This window comes from Bombus pyrosoma, linkage group LG7 (assembly GCF_014825855.1).
Source record: "Bombus pyrosoma isolate SC7728 linkage group LG7, ASM1482585v1, whole genome shotgun sequence".
Taxonomy (NCBI): domain Eukaryota; kingdom Metazoa; phylum Arthropoda; class Insecta; order Hymenoptera; family Apidae; genus Bombus; species Bombus pyrosoma.
The window spans coordinates 17,447,199-17,472,558 of NC_057776.1; the positions used below are offsets into that span (position 1 = coordinate 17,447,199).

The 25,360-nt window shown below is 37.4% G+C and overlaps 1 protein-coding gene and 1 long non-coding RNA gene across 2 annotated transcripts in view; one reads left to right on the plus strand and one right to left on the minus strand.

Moving 5' to 3' along the window:
- The window catches only part of LOC122569055, a 66,293-nt gene extending 42,215 nt beyond the window's left edge, over window positions 1-24,078 (minus strand). The window contains exon 1 of the long non-coding RNA XR_006317309.1: window positions 23,994-24,078. This is a non-coding gene — a long non-coding RNA (uncharacterized LOC122569055). The remainder of the gene's footprint in view (window positions 1-23,993) is intronic.
- The window catches only part of LOC122569054 (titin), a 229,553-nt gene that overhangs the window by 202,324 nt on the left and 1,869 nt on the right, over window positions 1-25,360 (plus strand). Inside the window, 26 exon segments of the mRNA XM_043729518.1 lie at window positions 5,575-5,600; window positions 5,901-10,145; window positions 10,147-12,076; window positions 12,536-12,583; window positions 12,879-12,992; window positions 13,108-13,260; window positions 13,569-13,932; window positions 14,516-14,831; window positions 15,352-15,640; window positions 16,193-16,261; window positions 16,370-16,502; window positions 16,907-17,343; window positions 17,781-18,050; window positions 18,809-19,187; window positions 19,265-19,419; window positions 19,566-19,856; window positions 19,974-20,115; window positions 20,360-20,629; window positions 20,986-21,431; window positions 21,812-22,111; window positions 22,484-22,638; window positions 22,725-22,875; window positions 23,259-23,336; window positions 23,407-23,511; window positions 24,018-24,215; window positions 24,307-24,612. Of these exon segments, the coding sequence (XP_043585453.1) occupies window positions 5,575-5,600; window positions 5,901-10,145; window positions 10,147-12,076; window positions 12,536-12,583; window positions 12,879-12,992; window positions 13,108-13,260; window positions 13,569-13,932; window positions 14,516-14,831; window positions 15,352-15,640; window positions 16,193-16,261; window positions 16,370-16,502; window positions 16,907-17,343; window positions 17,781-18,050; window positions 18,809-19,187; window positions 19,265-19,419; window positions 19,566-19,856; window positions 19,974-20,115; window positions 20,360-20,629; window positions 20,986-21,431; window positions 21,812-22,111; window positions 22,484-22,638; window positions 22,725-22,875; window positions 23,259-23,336; window positions 23,407-23,511; window positions 24,018-24,215; window positions 24,307-24,612 (11,370 nt within the window).

Consider the following 25,360-nt stretch of genomic DNA (forward strand, 5'->3'; position numbering starts at 1 on the left):
AGACCACCAAAAAGAAGATAATCAAACAAAAAGGAAAAGAACAACAAGTGACTGAGATGGTAACCGTTGAAGAACAAGGAAAGAGACCTGTTACAACGGTAACTGAAGGACCTGTGGAGGAAGTTGTAGAGGAAGTCATAAAGCCGCTGACACTTCCAGAGTATATCACACCAACTGAGGTGGAAGAGATACGTGAACAAGTGACTGTGGCAGAAGAAGTGACAAGAGAAGGCAAACCTAAGAAGGTAACTAAGAAAAAGATTGTCAAGCGTAAAGGGAAGAAACAACAAGTCACAGAACTTGTCACTGTCGAAGAGCAAGGAAAAGCACCAGTTACTGTAATTACTGAAGGTCCACTGGAGGAAATACTAGAAGATACACTAAAAGTACTTCCTGCTCCAGAACACGCTAAACCAGAAGAAATTGAAGAGATACGTGAACAAGTAACAGTCACAGAAGAAGTAACCACAGAAGGCAAGCCTAAAAAGATTACCAAGAAGAAGGTTATTAAACGTAAAGGCAAAGGACAACAGGTGACTGAAGTGGTAACAGTCGAAGTAAAAGGTAAACGACCTGTTACAACCGTAACCGAGGGTCCTGTAGAAGAAGTAGTGGAGGAATTTGTGAAACCTCTACCCATAATTCAACACGTCGAACCATCTGAAGTGGAAGAGATTCGAGAAGAAGTCACAGTCACTCAAGAAGTGACTAATGAGGGCAAACCAAAGAAGACGACCAAAAAGAAAATAATCAGACGTAAGGGCAAAGAACAACAGGTAACAGAGGTTGTCACTGTTGAAGAACAGGGTAAGAGACCTGTTAAAACTGTCTCTGAAGGACCTGTTGAAGAAGTGGTTGAAGAGACACTGAAAGCTTTTCCAGCACTGGAGTACGCTAAACCTGGAGAAGAAGAAGAAATACGCGAACAGGTAACCGTTACAGAAGAAGTAACGGGAGAAGGCAAACCTAAAAAGGTAACTAAAAAGAAGGTAGTCAAACGCAAAGGAAAAGTGCAACAAGTCACAGAAGTTACAACAGTCGAAGAACAAGGCAAGGCTCCTGTTACAACTGTAACTGAAGGACCCACTGAAGAATTGGTCGAGGAAATAATAAAACCATTGCCAACTCCAGAAAAAATTAAACCATTTAAAGAAGAGGAAATTCGTGAACAAGTAACTATTACGGAAGAAGTCACTAAAGAAGGTAAACCTAGGAGAGTTACCAAGAAGAAAGTTATTAAACGCAAAGGAAGAGAGCAGCAAGTCTCTAACATTGTCACAGTTGAAGAACAAGGCAAGGCACCGATTACAACTATCACTGAAGGTCCTACAGAAGAAATACTAGAAGAATCCATAAAAGCATTACCAGCTCCCGAATATGCCGAACCAGATGAAGTCGAAGAGGTTCATGAACAAGTAACAGTTACGCAAGAAGTGACTAAAGAAGGTAAACCAAAGAAAACTACCAAGAAGAAGGTTATCAAGCGCAAAGGCAAAGTACAACAAGTTACAGAAGTTACTACTGTGGAGGAACAAGGCAAGAGACCTGTCACAACTGTCACTGAAGGTCCAGTAGAAGAAGTAGTTGAAGACGTGCTGAAACCACTACCAACTCCAGAATTTGTCAAACCATCTGAAGTAGAAGAAGTCCATGAACAGGTAACTATCACTGAAGAATTAACCAAGGAAGGAAAACCCAAGAAGGTTAAGAAAAAGAAAGTAATCACACGCAAAGGAAAAGAACAGCAGGTATCTGAAGTAATAACAATTGAGGAACAGGGAAAGGCTCCAGTTACATCTGTTATTGAAGGTCCTACAGAAGAAATCGTTGAAGAAACGATTAAGACATTATCAGGTCCAGAATATGCCAAACCGGGTGAGGAAGAAGAAATTCGTGAACAAGTTACTGTCACCCAAGAAGTCACTGAAGAAGGGAAACCGAAAAAGATCACCAAAAAGAAGGTCATTAAGCGTAAAGGCAGAAAACAACAGGTGACTGAAGTTGTTACCATCGAAGAACAAGGAAAGAGACCTGCGACAACCGTCACTGAAGGTGCCGTCGAAGAAATAGTAGAGGAAATGGTAAAACCATTACCTGCTGCAAAACGTGTGAAACCTACAGAAGTAGAAGAAGTTCGTGAACAAGTAACTATCACTGAAGAGGTAACTAAGGAAGGTAAACCAACGAAAGTCACCAAGAAAAAGCAGATCAAACGTAAAGGAAAGCAACAACAGGTTACTGAAGTAGTTACTATCGAAGAACAAGGCAAGGCTCCAGTTACAACTGTCACTGAAGGTCCAACAGAAGAAGTAGTCGAAGAAACACTGAAAACTCTACCAGCACCGAAATATGCTAAACCATCAGAAATCGAGGAGCTTCGTGAACAAGTCACTGTGACCCAAGAAATTACAAAAGAAGGTAAACCAAAGAAAACAATTAAAAAGAGGGTTACCAGACGTAAAGGACCACAACAGCAAGTAACAGAAGTTGTCACAGTCGAGGAAGAAGGAAAAGCTCCTGTCACAACCGTAACTGAGGGACCTGTTGAAGAACTGATTGATGATGTAATAAAACCAGTTCCTGTTCCAGAATATGTGAAACCAACTGAAGTTGAAGAAGTTCGCGAACAAGTTACGGTTACTGAAGAAGTTACTAAGGAAGGTAAACCTAAGAAGATCACAAAGAAGAAGGTCATCAAACGCAAAGGAAGAAAGCAACAAGTGTCTGAAGTTATCACTGTTGAAGAGCAAGGCAAGCTTCCAGTTACAACTGTTACTGAAGGTCCTACAGAAGAAATAGTTGAAGAGACACTAAAAGCTCTTCCGGCCCCAAAACATGCTAAACCAGGAGAAGTTGAAGAGGTCCGTGAACAAGTTACAGTTACGCAAGAAGTGACAAAAGAAGGCAAACCCAAGAAAGTCACCAAAAAGAAGGTTATCAAACGCAAAGGAAAAGAACAACAAGTAACAGAGATTGTTACTATTGAAGAAAAAGGAAAGCGACCTGTCACAACTGTCACTGAAGGTCCTGTTGAAGAAGTTGTCGAAGAAATTGTAAAAGCACTTCCTGTTGCAGAACGTATAGAACCTACAGAAAAGGCGGAAGCACCCGAAGAAGTAGAAGTGACTGAGACCGTTACGAAAGAAGACAAATCGAAAAAGATCATTAAAAAGAAAGTTCCTAAGAAAGTTCTTATATCTGAAGAAGAGAAGATCGAAGCACCTGAAGCTCCAGAAGTTCCTCTAGAAAAAGCTAAGAAGAAACCTGTGAAGCTCCAACGTATGAAAATAACCAAATTCGAAGCCACAAAACTCGAAGTTCAAGAAGTATCGGTGGATAAACCTCAGTTCGCTCAAATTAAATTACGCAAGACTCCAACTGTGAAACGCCCAGTGGAGAAAAAAGACAAAATTCCTCGCGTCCTTCTTCGAAGCCGAATTACACCTATTGAGTGGCCTCCGGCGATAAAACATTTGAAGATCGAAGAGCTCGAACCAAACGAGATCCAAAATGGTATCTTATCTCGCAACATTGAAGAAGCTGATAAGTTACCAAAACCAAAGAAGAAGAGGATCAAACGCATAGAAAAAGAAATAGCAAAACTTGAGAAGTTGGATCAGGAGTTCGAGGAGTTAAAGAAAGAATTACCACTAGAGAAACTTGAAGAACCTGTACCAGAAATAAAACCAGAGAAGAAAGTTAAAAAGAAAAAACCTGTTGAGAAGATTGAAGGTGAGAAACCTCAGTTGATGAGGATCAGTATCAAGGAACAGAAAGCAATTAAACCTAAGATCGAAGAACCAGCTACTCCTTTATTCGCGCAAATTAAACTAAAGAAAGCTCCTGTCAAACCGAAGAAAAAAGAAGACAAGGATGAAAAGTTCCCTAAAATTCTTTTACGCAGCCGTATCACAGAACACGAATGGCCACCGTCGATTAAATATCCAATTATAACTGAACTTGAACCTAATTACGTACAGAATGGTATTCTATCTCATACCATGGAAGAAGCACTGAAATTAAAGAAGATAAGACATAAGAAGGTGAAACTTCCAGAGAAAGAAATAACAGAATTAGAGAAAGTAGATCAAGAATTTGAAGAATTGAAGAAAGTTCCATTAGAAAAGGTAGAAGAAATGGCACCATATGAACGTAAATCTAAACCAGAAAAACCTGAAGAAGAAAAACCGAAGAAACTGAAAATAGGCAAAGGAAAGCCGTGGATTGCAGAAGAGGAAACACCAGAGACTGTGAAACTGAAGAAGATACCAGAGAAGGTTCCAAGTGTCTTAGAAGAAGAGGCTCCCGTTCCAAAGAAAAAAGAAGAAAAAGAAAAACCAAAGAAAGAAAAAGAAGAGAAAGAATATCCTGAATTAAAACCATTTGAACCTTATGAGATAGAAGCACCAGAAGTTGAACTGGAAGAAAGAGAGGTGCCAGAGTATCCTGAGCCGGGAGAGAAAGTTCCCAAGAAAGTTCCAAGTAAAAAACCAAAGAAAGAACGTAAAACACCAGCTCAGGAAACCGAGGCTATTCCAATAATACCTGGAATTCCAAAACCAGAAGAACCGGAAGAAGAAGAAGAAATAAAGAGGAGAATTCCTGAAAGAGAAGCTCCAAAGGAGGAGCCTGAGAAGATCAAACTGAAACCTTGGAAAAAACCGGAAGAAGAGAAAGAGGAAGAGAAGAAACCCGAAGATTATCTGAAATTCGTTCCCAAAGACGACGACATTGTCGAAACTGTTGAGGTTGTTACAACCGTAATTACAGAAGAAATACCTGAAAAGAAACCGCGAAAGATCAAAAAGAAGAAAACCACGACCAAACGTGCTGACGAGAAACCAATAGTTGTTGAAGAGACAACGATAGAAGAAGAAGGCGAAGAGCCAGTCGTAACTGTCGAAGAAATTGTCGAAGATAAACCAATGATATTACCGATAAAATCGATTGTACCAGCCGCGCCTGTCGAAGAGGTCAAAGAAGAGATCGTAACAAGCGAGATCGTGACCGAGGAAGGAACAAGGAAAACTGTACGCAAAAAGCGTGTCACCAGGAAACACGAAGGTAAAGAACAGGTCACTGAAGAGGTGACCGTGGAAGAGGAAGGTAAAGAACCATTAACAGCAACAATAGAAATCCACGAAGACACTACACCAGAAATACACGAAAAACCAAAACACAAAAGACCAACAAAACCTAAAGCTGACAAGAATGTGACAGAAGGTAAGCCTATTTCTTACGTATTACTATCATCTCATACAACTATAGATATATACGTTTACCCTTGATCATGTCATTATTCATTTACCAAATAGCGCATAAATATATTATACGATATAAACAGAACAAGATACAAAGACATGATGGACAAATATACTTATATTTTTATACTTTATACATGTAACATTGATCGGTGTACCTGTTGATGAGCTATTGGTTTATATATATATATGCTTTCTATATCAATACTTCGTTTATTCGTTAATGGTTTGTCAAATGGTTTCTGCCATAAAGAAATGCTTAATGTTGAGAATATTTGTTAAGCAGATCTAAAACATTTTGTTCTTTTCACAGATGTCACGGAAGAAGTGGTTGAAAAGGTAGGATTTATGACTGATCGTAAGATTGTTTTATTTGGGTAGGTCATCTCATACATAATGTAACTTTTAATATATGTATCGATTAGATGAAAATAATCGACTATTTATTAGAAATTAAGAGGAAATTATAATGTAACAAGAAATAAAAAACGAAACTAAAAATAAAAATCAATTCTTTTCATGCATCAAAAATACAATATTTCAAAAATAAAAAAGTACACTACTTATGAAATGACCTATTAAAATGTCTAAAATTAATAACACAAGTACAAATTATATATTTTTTTAATGAAAAAACAGGAAATCATCGAGGAAGTCAAACCTATCAAAAAGATCATCAAGAAGAGGAAGCCAGTGCCGGGTAAAGACGAGGTAACAGAGGAAGTCGTGGAAGAGATAATAATAGAGCAACCGCAAGAAGAAGAAGCTCGACCAATCATAGAAGAAGTAGAAACAGTGACGGTCACTGAACACGATGTACGAAAAGCTCCAAAGAAGAAGAAGGAGGTGGTCATCAAAGAGGAAGAAGAGATCTTCGAAACAATCGAAACACCCACTCAGAAAATAATTCGAAAGAAGATTCGTCCAATGAAGAAAGGAGAGGAAGAGATCGTGGTCGAAGAGATAATTCAGAAGCCACTAGAAGAAATAACCAAAATGGAGGAAGAACAAATAGTAGAAGTCGTTGAGACACCCACTAAGAAAGTAGTAAAAAAGAAGAAAGCTATAGTGAAAGATGACGGTGTTCCTGAAGAGATCGTTGAAGAAATTATTATCGAAAAACCACAAAAAGAAAAAGCAAAACCTAAAGTAGAAGAAGGAAAAGAAACGGTTAAAGTAACAAAGGTTGATCTGAAGAAAGCACCGAAGAAACCTGAAGAGGTAGTAGAAGAAGAAGAAGAGATCATTGAAACAATTGAGACACCATCAAAGAAGATCATTCGAAAGAAACCTAAAGATAAGAAGGAAAAGGTAGTGGAAGAAGTTATACAGAAGACCATAGAAGAAGCAAAAGCCATGGAGGAAAGTGAAATCGTAGAAATCATTGAAACACCAACGAAGAAAATAATCAAGAAGAAAAAAGCTACAATTACAGAAGGCAAAGCTCCTGAGGAACAAATCGAAGAGATCGTGATTGAGAAACCTGTTAAAGAAAAAGCCAAAAAGAAGATTCTACCAAAAGAAGGTTTAGAAATCACTGAAATTATTACCGAAACTTCTGTCGAGGAGTTGCTTGAGAAGAAGGCTAAACCTGAAGAAGCCAAACCCTCGGAAGTGGAAGAAGAAAAGGCAGAAGTTACTAAAGTAGAAGTAAAGAAAGTACCAAAGAAGAAGAAGAAACCAGTTACAGCCCTTGAAACCGAAGAGGAGGACGAAGCTGTGGAAGAAATAAAACCTGAGGTACCTAAAGAAGAAAAGGCGAAACCAACTGTTATAGAGAAAGAAGGTGTTGAAGTGACTGAAGTGATTTCTGAAATGATCACGGAGAAACTTCCTGAAGAGGTTAAACCTAAGAAGAAGAAGGCTACTGAGATTAAGGAGATAGAAGAGAAGGTGATCAAAAAAGAGGTTAAAGTGAAGGAAGCACCGAAAGAAGGTGTGTCTGAAACGGAAGAACAGCCAGAGGAAGAAGTACAAGAACTTGTAACTGAGAAGCCAAAGAAGATTAAAGCCAAGAAAGAAATTACGCCTCAAGATGGTATTATAACCACTGAAGTTATTTCTACGACTGCGGAAGAAGAATTACAAGTGCAGAAACCAGAAGAAGATAAGGCTAAAATAATCGAAGAGAAGGAAGAGAAAGCAGAAGTAAAAGAAAAGAAGGTTACTGTAAAGAAGGCTCCTAGGAAGAAATTAACACCGAAGGAAGCTGAAGAGGAACAAGTAGAGGAAGTTGTGGAAGAGATTACAGCGGAAGAACCAAAGAAAAGGAAGGCTAAGAAGACTGTCCTTCCGAAGGAAGAGTTACAAACGACTGAAGTGGTTACTGAGATTACTACAGAAGAAATAAAAGAAGAGAAGCCAAGGGAAGAGAAGGCTGTTCCTAAAGAGGAAGAAAAGGTTGAAGAAGAGGCAACGGTTACCGAGGTTTCTGTGAAGAAGGTACCTAAGAAGAAGAAAAAGGAGGAAGTTGTGACGAACGGTGAAGTGATTGAAGAAAAACCGAAAGTGAAGGAAATTCCTGAAGAGAAACCGGAAGTAAAGGAAGAAGTAAAGGAAGAAAAGCCAAAGGAAAAGAAACCAAAAGAAGAGGAAGTGGTAGAAGAAAAACCAGAGGAAGTGAAACCAGAAGAAGAAAGAGCAAAAGAAGTGGAAACGGAGGAAGAGAAACCAAAAGAAAAACCAAAGAAAAAGAAAATCACAGCAGAAAAGAAACCCACCGTTGTAGAGGAAGAACAACACGAGGAGAAGATAGAAGAAATACCAGAAGAGAAGCCAAAGATGGTCAAAGCCAAGAAAGAGATTATTCCAAAGGATGCTGTTGAAACCACAGAAGTTGTTCCAGAAACTGTTGCTGAAGAAACACCAACAAGGAAACCTGAAGAACGCAAGGCTGTACCAGTCGAAGAGAAACTGAAAGAAGTAGTAGTCGAAGAGATTCCTATAGAAAAAGCTTTGAAAGAGGAAAAAGAAGAAATACCAGAAGAGAAACTAGAAGAAGTTCCTGAGAAACCAAAGGAAGCAAAGGTTGTGAAGAAGAAAAGGAAGAAGATAGTGAAGAAAGATGAAATCGAAGAATGGGTCGAACCGGAGTACGAAAGACCTGTACTGGAACCCATGCCTGAGAAGATTCAATGGGAACCAAAGAAAAAGAAGGAGAAGAAACCTTTACCAGAATCTTTGCAAAAATTGGTCCCTCAAAAAATCGAAAGAAAAGAGATCAAACCCACGAAGCTCAAATACTCAGAACCGACAGAAACCGTTCAGTTCGCTGCGATCAAATTGAAGAAAGTGACAGTTTCGAAGAAGAAAGTAGTCGAAGAAGCCAAATTCCCGAAGATCATGTTACGAAGCAGACTTACATTCGTCGGTGATTATCCGCCTGAAATTCAATATCCAAAGGTAACGGAACTAGAAGACAATCCGGTTCAATCTGGTATTCTGTCTAGAAACACCGAGGAAGCTCTAGAAGTGCTGAAGCGAAAGGTGAAAAAGATTAAACTTCCTAAGAAAGAAATTACAGAATTGGAAAAATTGGATCAAGAATTCGAAGAATTGAAGAAGGTACCTTTGGAGAAAGTGGAGGATAAATCGATATACGAACGTCCACCGAAGAAGCCTGCAGAAAAACCAGAAGAGCCACAGAAGTTGGTCGTTGGCAAAGGCAAGGTACCTGAAGAAGAAAAAGTGGAACCTGAAAAGGTGAAACTAAAGAAGGTTCCTGAAAAGAAACCAGAAGAAATTGAAGAACCATTGAAGAAACCACCCAAACCAGTACCAGAAGAGGAAGTAAAACCAGAGAAAAAAGAAAAACCAAAGGTGAAATTAGAACACGATGAGTTAAAGCCTTTGGATTTCGACAGACCAGAACTGGAGAAATATGAACCAGAGAAATACGAAGAACCAGAAAAACCAGCACCAGAGCCAGTTTCAAAACCATATGAACCAGGAGAGAAGAAGAAGCCAGATCAAGAGATCGAACAGATTCCGTTGATAAAGGGAAAACCGAAACCACAAGAACCGGATGAAGAACCTGAAGTTAAGTTCAGAATACCTCAAAAAGACAAGCCAGAAGAGGAACCAGAGAAGATAACGTTAAAGGGGTGGAAAAAAGACAAACCTGAGGACGAAGGTGTGGAAGAGTTCCCAGCGAAGGAAGAAGAAGAAGCTCCTAAAGTACCCAAAGAAGAACTTGAAGAAACCACTGTGAAGCGTAAAGTGAAACCAAAGAAACCCAAAGACAAGGTTCCTATGGAAGAAGAGGTAACGCTGAAGGAGCCTGAAAAGAAGAAACCAGAGGAAGTTCCAGAAGTAGTAGAAGATATCACTTTGAAGAAGGAACCAGAGAAACCTATTGAAGAAGCTCCTGCTGAACTTACCATCAAGAAGCCAGTTTTGAAGGAGAAAGAAGTACAAGAAGAAGAAATAGTGACTGAAGTGACGTTAAAGAAGAAGCCGGAGAAGCCTGAAGAAGTGGTTGAAGAAGCAATTGTGAAAAAGCCAAAGAAGAAGCCCGTAAAAGAAGAAGAGGCTGCTGAAGTTACAATAAAAAAGAAAGAGGAAGTGGAAGAAGAAATTAAAGAAGACGTTGTTATAAAGAAGAAGCCAGAGGAGAAGGCGCCTGCAGAAGTGGTTGAAGAAGTCATTTTGAAAAAACCAGAAGAAAAAGCTGCTGAAGAAGTAACTGAAAAAATAGAGAAACCTAAAAGGAAGAAACCTGTGAAGGAAGAAGCTGCCGATGAAGTCACTATTAAGAAACCAGTGCCAGTAGAAAAAGAAGAAGAAGAAATTATAGAAGAAGTAACATTGAAAAAGAAGAAACCAAAGGAGAAACCGGTTTCAGAAGAAGTAACCGAAGAAGTTACACTGAAACCGGTTCCGAAAGNAAGAAGAAAAGGCACCAGAGGAAGTAACTGAGAAAATAGAGGTAAAGAAACCTAAGGAGAAGAAACCAGTGGTTGAAGAAGCTGCCGATGAAGTTACTATCAAAAAACCAGTTCCAGTAGAAAAGGAAGAAGAAGAAATTATAGAGGAAGTGACACTTAAGAAGAAGAAACCAAAGGAGAAACCGGTTCCAAAAGAAGTGATTGAAGAAGTTACACTGAAACCAGTTCCAAAGGAAGAAGAAAAGGCACCAGAGGAAGTAAGTGAGAAAGTAGATGTGAAAAAACCAAGGAAAAAGAAGCCCGTGGTCGAAGAAGCTGCCGATGAAGTCACTATTAAGAAACCAGTGCCAGTAGAAAAAGAAGAAGAAGAAATTATAGAAGAAGTAACATTGAAAAAGAAGAAACCAAAGGAGAAACCGGTTTCAGAAGAAGTGATTGAAGAAGTTACACTGAAACCAGTTCCGAAAGAAGAAGAAAAGGCACCAGAGGAAGCAACTGAGAAAGTGGAGGTGAAGAAACCTAAGGAGAAGAAGCCAGTGGTTGAAGAAGCTGCCGATGAAGTTACTATCAAGAAACCAGTTCCAGTAGAAAAGGAAGAAGAAGAAATTATAGAGGAAGTAACACTTAAGAAAAAGAAGCCAAAGGAGAAACCGGTTTCAGAAGAAGTGATTGAAGAAGTTACACTGAAACCAGTTCCAAAGGAAGAAGAAAAGGCACCAGAGGAAGTAAGTGAGAAAGTAGATGTGAAAAAACCAAAGAAAAAGAAGCCCGTGGTCGAAGAAGCTGCCGATGAAGTCACTATTAGGAAACCTGTCCCTGTAGAGAAGGAAGAAGAGGAAATTATAGAGGAAGTAACATTGAAAAAGAAGAAACCAAAGGAGAAACCGCTAACGGAGGAAGTAGAGGTCGCTGAAGTGACTCTCACGAAACCAAAACCAGTGGAGGAAGAGAAGAAACCGGAAGAAGTAGAAATATCGTTGAAAAAGAAACCGAAGAAAAAGCCAGTCGTCGAGGAAGAAGCTGCCGAGGTAACTATCAAAAAATTAGTTCCTACCGAAGCGGAGGAGGCTCCTGAAGAGATTACCATCAAGAAGAAGAAGAAGCCAGAAAAGAAACCAACGCCAGTCACGGAGGAGGTTGAAGAAACTGCCGTAACCATAAAGAAAGCTCGAGCTCCTGAAGAACCTAAAGAAGAAGAAGAAATATCAACCGACGTACAAATAAAGAAGAAGAAACCTGTACGTAAAGTTACGGAAGAGGCTGCTGAAGAATTAACGATCAAAAAGATCGAAGAAGTGGAACAACCAGAAGAAGAAGAAGAAGAGGTCCAAGAATTCACAGTCAAAAGGAAACCTCCAAAACTGCCTCCAAAACCAATCGAAGAAATCTACGAAGATGTTACTCTTCGAAAGTTACGTCCAAAGAAGAAACCAAGGCCAGATATCAAAGAAGTAACAGAAGCAGAGAATGTTACGTTCAGACCACGTTCTACGAAGACCAAAGAAGATGTAGAGCAAGAATTCAAGATCTCGTTGAACACTTACGAGGAAGAAGACATTTCTATGTCCGGTAAGGTTAAACTGAAACCTAAGAAACGACCGATGACGTACTCTGAAGAAGCCGGGGAAGAAACCATCAAAATTATGCAAGAAGTCGAAGACGACTCTGGGCCAATTATAGAAGAGATCATAGAATCAGACGAGGAGGCTAGAGATGAATATAGTATAGAAGAATTGGAGACTGATGAGATGAGAGTGCCACTGAGAAGGAGAAAGAAGAAGGAACCAAGGCCATATAAGGTGGAAGATATCGAAGAAGGTGACGTGAGCTTGAAATTGAAACGCGAGAGGAAATATTCGGTGGAGGAAGCTGACGAAACGTTGGCGCTGAAGTTGAAGAGCAAGAGACGAGTTTCCACCTTCGACGAAGGTTCGAGAGGATTTTTCGATTTCCGCTTTCGCAGATAACGTTTAATCTGATGTAACGTGCTTTCAGCTAATATTAACGCGCTTCGTCAGACCATAAGGTGCATTTAGTGAGTATGCTTGTCCCTAACATCCTTCTGCCTCCGAAACGAAGCCTCGCCTACAATATTCCGCTTCTTAATCCACTGCGAATGAAAAGCATATCGGTACTTCCTATAACGTACTTCAACAAAAATGGCAGTAGAACGCTGTATAACGAATTTCTAGCGGCATTAGGTCTATTAGCGACACATGTACTCGTGATAGACAAGTATGATTGTATAATATCGTAAAATATATAGAATATATTGACGCTTCGATTTTCGGCATCTGTTGTATCAATAGTTGATTGTATTAATAGATATCGACTTGTGTGATTGATTTTGCTTACTTTTGTTATAATACTTTGTTTGACGCTTTACAGAAGAGGCCTCGCTTAGTATCACCAGAGAAGAAGACATTTCAGAGGAAGGTACGTTCATGTTTCAATAAAATACATCGTTGAAAACTACTTGAATCGTTTTTCGTATTATTTTGATTTTTATACACACTCTTTGCGTTCGTTCATTTTTTTTTATTTTTTTTTTTTAATGATTGGGGTTAAAAAGTTAATGTTTATAATATTAATAATATGTCAACCTATCAATCAATTATGGAATTTCAGTTCTATTCATATCATTTATACTAGCGATCCTCTAATTTTTATTTTCATGTCATTCTTACTCCTATATTAATGGATAACGTATTTGAATAAATTGATGTTGTAGATGAAATCGAATACGTTGTACGCGATGGCGACACAATGTTCTCGATTTGCTCGTACGTGGCAGAAACTGACGAAGCCATCAACCTCGTCGAAGGAGAAAGAGTTTACGTTATCGGTAAGTTGATACGTTTCTACACGAAACGGTGCATCATCATATCGATGTAACTAGGTTAACAGTACTATTGCTATATTCTGCCTTGATATCTTCATTTTAACGTTGCCTTTTTTAGAACATTCGAATCAAGACTGGTGGTTCGTGAAGAAACACCTGACGGAAGAAAAGGGCTGGGTTCCAGCGCAATATCTTCTCAACGAAGTGCACTATACTCTGTATCTACAGCGCAAATTGCACGAGAAAATCGATAAATTACCAGTATTTGAAAGTAAGTTTATTCACACTTTTTCCTAACTAACAAAAAACTATAAAGATTTATCTTGATGAAAATTATTTCCCAATCATATTAAGTAATTGTGAACTTTCTCATTTTCTCACACGCTTGATTAAATTACAAATTATCTAATTTTACTTTACGATCTCTATAATTATTTCTTACATTTTCACAAATTAACAAGAATTTGATTAACGCGTTAATTTGTATTCTGAATAAAAGAAAAGTTACGTTATCGTAAAAAGTATTAGCAGAAAATTCGCGTCACAAATATAATGCAAATTATTAATTAATAATCACAGAACCAGCGCCCGGAGAGAAGACATCAGCACCGAGGTTCATCGAAAAATTGCAGCCAATTCACACACCAGATGGTTACACGATCCAATTCGAATGTCAAGTGGAGGGTCTACCAAGGCCTCAGATAACTTGGTTCCGACAGACAGCCATCATCAAGCCATCACCTGACTTCCAAATGTACTACGACGACGATAATGTAGCAACTTTGATCATCAGGGAAGTGTTCCCTGAAGATGCTGGCACCTTCACCTGTGTCGCCAAGAACGCTGCTGGTTTCGCTTCCAGTACCACAGAATTAATTGTGGAAGCGCCTCTTTCTGATCACGGATCGGATCTTACTGGTCCATCCAGAAAGAGCCTCTCAAGGTACGCTTTTTCCCCACTGGATTTTTCATATCTTTTTTTAGATATAAATTGGAAAATATTATTAATAATATCGCAAAATATTAAAATAACGTTCCAGAAATTACTTACATTCGATTATTAATTTCTTCGTTTGAGGATATCTTTGATTATTTACTATTTCTATTATTTCAGTATTATTAATATTTTCTCGAATTTTTATGCAAATATAATATACTATTTGTTGGCATAATTTCATTTTTTATTCTTGAAATTAGTGATAAGAATAGTTGAAAGATACGTAAATATCTTTTCTACGCCTATTGTAATTCTAATTAAATAATTATAATTAAAATACTAGGTTGTCCGAAAAGTGTCTTTCTTTTACAGACACGTCTTTCACAACGATGCATCTTTATACAAACATGAAACCTAATCTGTCTAACGTTGTGATCTTTATTTTAATAGAACAAAATGGATCGTACGTAATTCGATAAAATAATATAAAACGGAACATCTCGTGCATCCATTATTTCCTCATAAAACGAAAGAAACTTTTCGGACGACCTAATACATGTTCTATATAATTGCAAATAAATGTCTGCAGAGAATCATCTCTCGTCGACATCTTGGAGGGAATACCACCAACGTTCTCAAGGAAACCAAAGGCGAAATACGTCAACGAAGGTGATGATGTGATTTTGGAATGTCGACTGGTAGCAGTACCTGAACCAGAAATAACCTGGTACTACAAAGATACGCAGATTACAACCAAAGAGAACATCGTGGTTGCTACCGAAAGCGACATGCACATGTACTGCAGCGTAATTAAGATCACCAAAGTACAGAAGAAACAGGAAGGAAAGTACACTATCGTTGCTAGAAACAGGGAAGGTGAAGCCACCATAGAAATTCCTATGAAGGTTCGTATATAATAATAATAGTACTTCGATCGTGATTATTATTATTATTTGATAATTGCAATTCACTAGTTCTAGAGTTTATTATTATTTCTAATTCGATAATATCGTACAATTAAATTAATTCGACAACATCAACGATCTAATTACGCGTATAAAAAGAAATTGCTACGTAATTCCATTAATTTGTTAGGCAATTTCTTCTTCCATAATTTAATATTCGAATTGAAGGATTTTTAGGATAGAATATCGAATAGATGAAAATACGAATTTTAATCTTCAACAAAATAAATGCTGCACAGATCGAACGCTTCTCTACTTTGCTAATTCGCAAGTTTCGTTCTATTTAAACGTAGACGTTACTTAAAAAATTTGCACGAGAAGAATATTAAATTAAAAATATTTTACGAAATGATTGTTCCGCGGACTCGATTCTTCTCTAATTTGGTGATTAAAAGGTTGTTCCGTTTGAATATAGTATACAGAAATATTGCTTCTCAAAAATTTGAATCTAATCGCACAGGTGAAGACTGGCAAACACGAACCGCCAGAGATTCTAGAACCATTACAATCGTACGTGATACGGGAAGGTGAAACCGTGGTATTATCGACTCAAATCGTCGGAAACCCAGCTCCTAAAGTAACTTGGTACAAGAACGGTAAACCACTGAAGGGTTTGACTCCGAAACAAGATGGCCACGTGAATACGCTCACGCTGATTCAACCTCAAGTATCTGACACAGGGGAATATTCTGTGGTAGCTACCAACGATCTTGGCACAGCCGAAACGAAAGCTACGTTGACAGTTGAAAGTAAGAATATCATAACTCGTAGTCATACTTTGCGCAGAATATTAGCTTCTTGCGATAAAAGCTTCTTGTTCCATACACATTGTCGTGTTTCGCGATATCATAACTATTTATTCATAATTATTTGAATGGCATCAAAGGCCGATGAACCGTTTCAATCGAAGACACCAACGACTTCTCTTCAAGTCGATTTCTATTGGGTTGGCAACTAAGTGATTGCGGATTTTGCCATTAGGTGGTAATGACAAAATCCGCAATCACTTAGTTGCCAATAATAATAATACAGAATCGAAATGGTGTTCGTTGTTTCAATGAAGAATCATATGTGCAAACATCGAGAAGTAGACCTTAACTAACTTTTACGATAGAAATAAAGCAAAATGCAAAATGTGTATCGTTCGAATAATCATGCGACAACGTATCAGGAAATTGATTCGATACGTGTCGTGAAGAGAGAAATTTTTCTAACAATGCTCATTAAATTTAGATTAAATAATATGGCATTACGCTTGTACATATTAATACTGCAACATGCTTCGCTACATCATTTTTCAGTAAACTTGAAGCCTTCCCTGACCATTAGCTTCCAGCAACAAACATACGAACAGCACAGTGTATCGAAGGGTAGGATATGCTTCTGCTTGCGTTAATTTGTTGTGTATTTGCAATACTCGAATAACGAAATTGTCTAAGTAATAGCGAAAAATGATATTTATCTGTGTACTCTTGTAGAAATACCTAGCGGAGCTCCAGAACCGCCACTCTTCACGGAACGGTTCCAAGAGCTCACCGTTCCGCAGAAAGGTACCTTCAAGTTGGTGGCGAAGGTTACTGGAAACCCTGTACCAGAAGTCACGTGGTTAAGGTATCATTAGCTGCTTTATTGTATCCAAGTTTGCCTTATTTGCTATTTGTGAAATATCAAGATTTTTATTTTTTGTTTTTTTTTTTTTAATTCAAACCTTAACAAATATCTTAGTACTTGCAATATCTGAGTAGTGAAAAAACGATGAATTTATTGAATTTTCTCAACTTGTATTCTGTTTTACTTCTAAAATATCAAATTTCTATTGCCGTTAAATGATCAAAATAACCAATTTATTATTTCTCGTGGTAATTTTATGGACAACGGTGCACTGTTAGGGATTTGAATAATTTCTGATAAAGCAGTTATCTTCACTGTTCCATTTTAATTTCTTTCGAACACGTATTATATATATTTTAGTCATCGGTATAAATCAAACGTTTCAATAACTTACTTCTCAACAGAAACAACAAACCCTTGGAGAAATCGCCGAACGTCACAGAAACCTACGATGGCGAGAACATCGTACTGGAGATCAGAAACGCGGATTCAGAGGTAGACGCAGGCGATTACAAGTGTGTCGCGAGCAATCCAGTTGGAAAAGCGTCTCACGGTGCCAGAGTGACGGTAGACGTGGAAAAAGTAACATTCACCAAGACTCTGGAGAAGGAAGTCGTCATCGACGAGTACAAGACCTTGGAACTCACCTGTGAAACATCGCACACGGTGTCTACGAAATGGTGGCACAACGACCAGGAGATCAGTGGAATGGATCATCGCGAGATCATTCACGAAGGACGAGTGCACAAGCTGGTGATCAAGAAAACGAATCCTACGGACGAAGGAACTTACAAGTGCACCGTGAAGAATCAATCGACGTCGAGCAAAGTTACGGTAAAAGGTAAGAATCGCTATAAATAATATATAAATAATAATAAGAAGAATGTCTACGTCACTGTAAATTAAACATTTGAATCTACATTGGATACAACCATTGAATATAATTATTAGGATTAGGTTTACAGCGATTATCAGACCGCAAATAGATATCTATAGAAATTCATATTTTTATGAACACGATTAAAAAAGTAGTCTCCAGGTAGAGATTTTTTTATTTATTAAATATTATAATGAATATCTTATATACTTTTGCACGTTATGTGTAGTCTGTGCATTTTTTTGCATCTTTAAATTTTCCATAAACGCATAATTACATAGATGGTAAGAAAAAATGTATAAATCCGTGACGATTATTAAAGGAAAATATTACGATCGATTTTACAGCGATTTGTTGAAGAAAAAGTATGACACGTAGGTAATTGAAATTTAATATTACAGCCACGAAACCGGAATTCGTGAAGAAGTTACAAGACTGCGAGGTAAAGGAGCGTGATGTTGCCATTTTGGAGGTCGAAGTTACATCGGCGACAGCGGACGTTAAATGGTTCAAGGATGGCGAGCCTTTGAGACCAAGTAAAGAGAAATTGGAATTTGTTAAAGAAGGCACCGTTAGGAAATTGTTCATTAGAAGCACATCCGTCCATGACGAAGGAGAATACACGTGCAGCCTTATCGATCAGAAATGTTCAGCGGAAGTCACCGTCATTGGTAAATATTATTAACTTATTGTGCTGAATGTATTAAAACATCTGTTTAAATGTATCTATCATAAAACTCGTGAAACCTAACCAACTATCACTTAGATAATTTAGAACTTGTCATCCACCTCGTTTACATGTACCTACATAAATGGTACTTGGTACAGTAGCTACAAAATATATTGGCACCCCAATGTGTTTATTAAAGCATTTGTATGCTAGTTAATTAGTCCCAAGTATATTAAATTTCATACCACTTAGTAGCACTTTCGTACGAGTATAAAAATTTGATACTATTGGGTTGGCAACTAAGTGATTGCGGATTTTGTCAATACCACCTAATGACAAAATTAGTTGCACTTAGTTGCCAACCCAACATGAAGATGAAATATACAACAAGAATCTGGTCAGAAAACATTTCATTACAAAGTAAAGGTGTGAACCAATCCTTTTTGTAGTCACTGTATATCTAATTATTATACTTAAGATACCTCTGTATATATTATTTCATTTTTATCATAAATATATTCTTTTTATTATATATACATACATTTGTCAAAATCCAAGGTCTTGTACAACAACAATTTATAATTGTCGTTTCACTCTAAATGAAATAGATGCAACCTGTGATATAAAAAATCCAACATCTAAAGATTAGAACTGCACTTGGAAAATTTACAAATAACAACTACTATTTCACGAGTATTAAATTAAAGTTTACAGTACGACGATGTACTATTTACCATCTTTTCTTACAAATTATCGTAGAACTACCACCGGAAATTATTACGAAGATGCAAGATGTGACAATAGCAAGAGGCGAGAGGGCAACGTTCGAGATAGAACTAACAAAAGGAGATGCGTTGGTTCGATGGTTCAAAGATGGACAAGAGTTACAATTTTCGGAACACGTCCGATTGTCGATCGATGGCAAGAGACAGAAGCTGAAGATCTACGATACGGAACCGGAGGATGCAGGCGTTTATTCCTGCGAAGTCGGTGAACAAAAATCAACAGCAAAGCTGACCGTAGAGGAACCTGGCGTGGAATTCGTCACTAAATTACCGGATGTCACCCTTGTGCCATTGAACGCCGATGCCGTTTTCGTTATTGAAATATCACGCGACGTTCCAGTCACATGGATGAGGTAAGATAAAATGTTAATATAAAACATGTGAATAAATAAATAATTAAACAATAAAACGTAACGTAACGATATTATAGGAAAACGGAAGTCCTTAAGGAATCGTCCAAGTACACCATTATAGATGAGGGAACCGTGAAGAAACTGATCGTGAAAAAATGTACCGCCAAAGATATCGCGGAATACACAGCTGCGGTGACGAACGTGAAAACATCATCGAAATTAAGAGTCGAAGGTAACGTTCAGATTAAATATCTACCAAACGAAATTAAAGAAATGTCTGTATTTAAACGTTTTAAGAAATTTAAGAAATTTATTCAACGACAAAATTTACGATCGATAACGTTTAATTGATATTATCGTCCGTTTAAATGTGCACAGTTATGGAAACGGCGCCAAAGATTAGTCCGGATACACCAAAGAAGTACAAAGTAAGGAAAGGCGAAGACGTGGAAGTGGTCGTGAAATTCAGCGCAACACCAAAACCAAACGACGAATGGACAGTGAACGGCAACGTGGTTACAAAATCGAAACGAGTTGTGCCATCAATCGATGAAGAATCCGCGGTATTAACAATCAGGAAGATACAAGAAGAAGATGTTGGTGATTATACTTTGAAACTGGTGAACAACGTCGGAGAGGCTACCATCGAGATCAACGTCGTTATCGTCCGTAAGTATTTATAATAATTTCAAGATAATTTTTAGAATATTTCATCTTCTTTTTTTTTAACTGTACGATACATTTTTATTGAGAAATTTTGTTCTTACGTTATCCGTGTATTTACAGAGGTACCGAGTGCACCTGGAGCACCAGAACCATTGGAAGTAACTCAGGATAGTGTTACGCTTCACTGGAAGAAACCAGATTCAGATGGAAACTCGCCCATCGTTGAGTACATTCTGGAGTATCAAGAAAAGAATGAAACTACGTGAGTATTTTTATTAAACGGGAAAAGGCTTGAATAAAATACTCGAATAAAACATTGTCAGAATGACTTCTGAGTAGAATATTCGAATAAAAAGAATTAGAATTGATTTGTGAATAAAATATTCAAATATACAAAAATATTTAATTAAGAGCAATACGATGAAGCTATAGTAAATCTTGATTAATATTTTTCAATGGAATAATAAATATGAGTTATGAAATATATTTATCTTTTTAATTTAAAGGTGGAGCAAGATTACAGAGACGATAACAGAAACAACACATACGGTAACGAAATTAACCACGAACAAAGAGTACACCTTCCGAGTAACAGCTGCAAACGAGGCTGGACCAGGTGAAACATCACCAACTTCTCCGTACATAAAGATAACAAAACCATCGGCTGCAGAACCACCAGTTCTTCTAGAACCTCTGAAGAGTGTCATCGTTGGCCTTGGAGAAACAGTCACCCTATCTTGCGTCATTGGAGGAACACCAACGCCTCAGATTACTTGGTACGAATTTTCATTATCGAATCATGCAAATTTCATGAAACTTTATCAGAAACATTTCTCTACGATTTAAATTTCTCTATTCAATTTCCAGTACAACGCTCTTCTTAATTTAAATTAACCGAAGTACAAATTTTTCTGGAATAAATTTTTCCATCAAATTTTCATCTTCTTGTAATTCTTTTTTGATTTGAGCTATTTGAACCGGAAACTTGTCTATCGAATTTTCAATATAGTTTCTATCAAATTTAAATCAACTTACAAGATCGTCTTACTAAAAAAGATTGTAGCGTACTAAAATATCAAAAATTATATCAACAATAATAGGAAATAATTTCAACCTATTCAACTGTTTTCAGGTTGAGAAATGAGGAAATTTTCGAAGACAGCAACATCACGTACGAAAATCGCGTGGCAAAGTACACGATCACGAAGACAACGGAAACATCGTCGGCGACCTTCACAGTGAAAGCAAAGAACGAAAGAGGAACAGCAGAGACCACGTGCGAACTGAAGGTGCAAGAGCCGCCTAAGATCACGTACGACGAGAGTTTGGCAAGCCAGAAACTTCCGGTGAACAGTCAATGGAAAATCGATATTCAAGCGAGCGGCTTCCCGAAACCAGAAATTACATGGTCGAAGAACAACAAGAAGATAGTGGATAAACGTGTATCCATTCAGACAGAAGAAAAGACCTCTACTATCTCTATCTCTTCACTCGTTAGAGAAGACACAGCTACTTATACAGCAAAGGCAGCGAATCAAGCTGGCAGCTCTTCGGTTGACTTACATCTTAGAGTCATAGGTATTGTTATTATTATTAACGAATTATAACATTATTTTCAAGGGAAGAAATATAACAATTAAGTCGCAGATACTTGTGCAAATTTATATTTGTACAGAGAAAACTGAAGAAATAGAATCTAAGCAGAAATTCGTTCCACTTGCCAAATATTATAACGGCCGTTCTACTTTCGATATTTCATATATTTCTACATATTACGCGCATTTTGTGCATTTTTGCGCTTTTGAATCTTCTAAAGTGCGTAAAAGCTGCGATCTAACAACGATCTTCTCTTTTCTAAGTTAATTCTCAAGCATTTATAATTTTCTATTCGAAATGAATTACCAAGCATTTACAGTATTATTTTCTAAATTAATCATAAACCGTTTATAATGTCTTAGATAAACCAAGCAGGCCGCAAGGACCAGTGAACTTCAAGGAAATCAGACAAGATCGCGTCACCATCGAATGGCGACCACCAGAAGACGATGGTGGAATCGAACTGGAGAAATACACGATCGAGAAATGCGAACCGGGCAAAGCTTGGGTGAAGATGGTCGATATCGACAAAGAAGTGGAGAGCTTCTGTGTGCACAAACTGCAACAGAATGCAGAATACAAGTTTAGAATCATCGCCAGGAACGCTGTCGGAGCGTCAGAACCATTGGAATCGGAAACGGTCAAAATGAGAACTTCCTTTGGTAGGTTGAACGTTTATATTTTCTACGTGAGTGTTGCTTTACCTTTAGTTTACATTTCTTCGTCTTTTCTTCCTATCTTTTTATATCGTTACTAACTGTTTCACATTTTCTTACGAATGATGAATCGATTAAACAATAAACGTACGTTTGCTTCTGGGAAAAATTGCCATGAAATTTTAGTGTATCGTGCCTCCTCTATAAGAATGTCAGAAAATATACGTTCCTGTTAATAATAATTTTCAATGACTAGATTTTCTCAAAGTTTAGAAAACATTCGATCGAATATTACATTTGTAAGAACAGAAACCACGTGTAAGATTTTTGGTCGTGTCTGAGCTTTGTGAAATTACCATAATTAACGTATCTTCGCAGAGCCACCTGGACCGCCAAGAGGACCGCTAGAAGTATCAGGAATGACGAAGACATCCTTCACGATAAAATGGCAGCCTCCAGAGAACGACGGTGGAACACCAATAACCGAATATATCGTTGAAATGAAAGAAGAATCGAAGAAATCTTGGCAGAAGGTTGATAAAACAGTTCTCTTTGGGAGAATATTTTGACGAAAATTCAAATTCCATCTTGTTGATTACACTGAAAATGTTGTTTACAGATCGGCAGCACAAAGCACGAAACGACGCAGTTGAGCGTATCGGAACTGAAGACAGATGTACCGTACAACTTCAGGATAACAGCGAAGAACAGTGTTGGCACTGGTCCTCCATACGTAGCCGAAGAACCAATTTCAGCAGGCAGACGAATCAGTAAGCAAATCGATCGATCCTTATTGAAAATTACAATATTAATCGCTTAAATCGCTATAGGCTAATGTGCGAAAATAATTTAAAGAGATTTCAATCTTGCAATTAAAGTTTCAAATGTTAAAAATGTACAAAATAATAACAGCATTTCTACGAGACTTTTAAATGGCAATTAGTAATTAAATTGATCGATTTTGATGGGAATTTAATAAACCGTGTAAGTGTACATAACGAAAATAGTTTAAATAATATTAATTCTACAATTGAAATTTTAGACGCTTCGAAACTAAAAACGATAGTAGGTAGATAAAAAATTATCATTCTAACGCTTCTGAATCATTTGCATTGTAACTTTCCGCTTATTTAATGCTTCCGCTATCGCTTAGAAATAACAAAGCTCACCGAAAGCACCATGTACGCTCTGCTTGGCATATTCCCGTCGACGAAGGTAGTTATGAGTAAAAGTAAGTTTCATTATCTTCATAGTTTGTACTTTATGTTTCGTTACTGATCGACGTTCAATGTTATTTGTAGCACCTCCATCGAGTCCACAACACGTACAAGTGACGAATGTAACCAGTAAGAGTGTCACACTTAGTTGGTCTCCGCCAGCCAGCAATGGAGGATCAGAGCTCACAGGTAATTTTTAATCAAATATAATTTAATCAAATATATATATTAATATAAGATAATGTCTGGACATAATAAATTATATAAATATTGTACACTATAGATACGGATCATCAGAATTGTATGGAAAGTATACGCTGTAATTGAATAGCTCGTTTACTTACAAATAATTTCTTACGAGAAATACGACGTTCTAAATGATTAGAAAATCATTTTCCAAGTCTTACATCAACCCTTGTGTCTACACATTTTTCTCTTAAAATTTAAAATCGATCTTTACCTCAACCTCTACGGTATATCGATGGTCATTTCGTTAAAATAGAACTGAAGAAAACGTCTGTATAAATTCTCTGTTAAAATAGGATACGATGAATCTGAGTAGGAATCGTTTAATTATTTGTATAAATCCATAACATTCGATATAATATATAAACATAAAATAGATAATATCGAAACGATGCATTGAAGGGGCTATAGAAAAATAATCTTACGTTTCCGCATTCTGTCCCAAATAGGATACATCATCGAGAAGAGGCCATTGATTGGAAAAGGAGCAAGATGGACGAAGGTTGTCACCCTGGACGCTACGACGCTTCAATATTGCATAGAAAATTTGAAAGAGAGCGAATTTATCTTCAGGATCTTCGCAGAGAACAACATGGGACTCAGTTTACCTACAAACTCAGAACCGGTTACCCTAATGACTCATGCCAGTAAGTATTCTTCTTTTATAAATATGTATACATCTAGTCATCGTGAGCGAATTTTCATTGAAATTGTAATTTATTGCTCGCGATTTCACAGACGTGCCATCGCCACCAACAGCGCCATTGGAAATCAGGCAGATCGCAGCGAACACGGTCGTAATTTCATGGGGCAGACCGGAATCCGATGGTGGAGCACCATTGGAAGGTTACAAAATTGCTATCAGGGACGCGAAGAAGACGATGTGGATGGAAGTAGGCAAAGTGAACGCTGAAACACAGAAATTGAATATCAGGGATTTACAGGAGAACCATATGTACCTGATAAGGATTTTTGCCAGGAACGAAGTCGGTCACAGCGATCCTTTGGAGTCTGATGAACCAGTCAAGATCATACCAGCTTCCGGTACGTCGTTTTTAATTTACCATTTTAGATGCTTTGTTGAAGGAACATTCGAAAACTTTGAATAATCTTGGAGAGAATATTTTGGAAATTTTTTGGAAATACTCAAGAGGACGCTTATATAGAAACTTTCAGAAATTTGAAATAAGATATTCGTAATCTCTTTAAAGTGCCATCCCCCTCGAAAAAGAAACAAATGTAATCTTTTAAAAATCTTAGATTTAAAATCTTGAAAATTTGAATAACGATATTTGGAACCTCTTGAAAATTCTACAAAGGACACTTAGCATTTCGAATATTTTAAACATTGTAAATAACATGTATATTTGAAACACTTAGAAATGCTGAAACGAAATTTGATATTTGTAAATCATATTCTCTCTAAACCTCCGCGATGCAGAAATTTTTAATCCCATAATTTCGAACTGTGTACTTTAGATTCAGATTTCGAAATCTACTGCTGTTATTTCTGTATTTAGAGATCACAATAGCTATTATTTTATTCTTTGGATAAATCTATCACACTGTTCTGAGCCGAAAAACCTTTATTGCACTTTCTTACATGGAGTAGGAATAAAAACAAAAGAATATCTTAAACCTATCGATTATATCTAGAACTATCTTCTAGTTACTATTTATTGTAACTAGCGCATCTGCACATAGATGGCGAGCGCGAACTCGCGTTGTCATTTTCAACATCTACAATATTCAGATTTAAAAATCCCTATGTAATATCCTATTCCTTGGAACA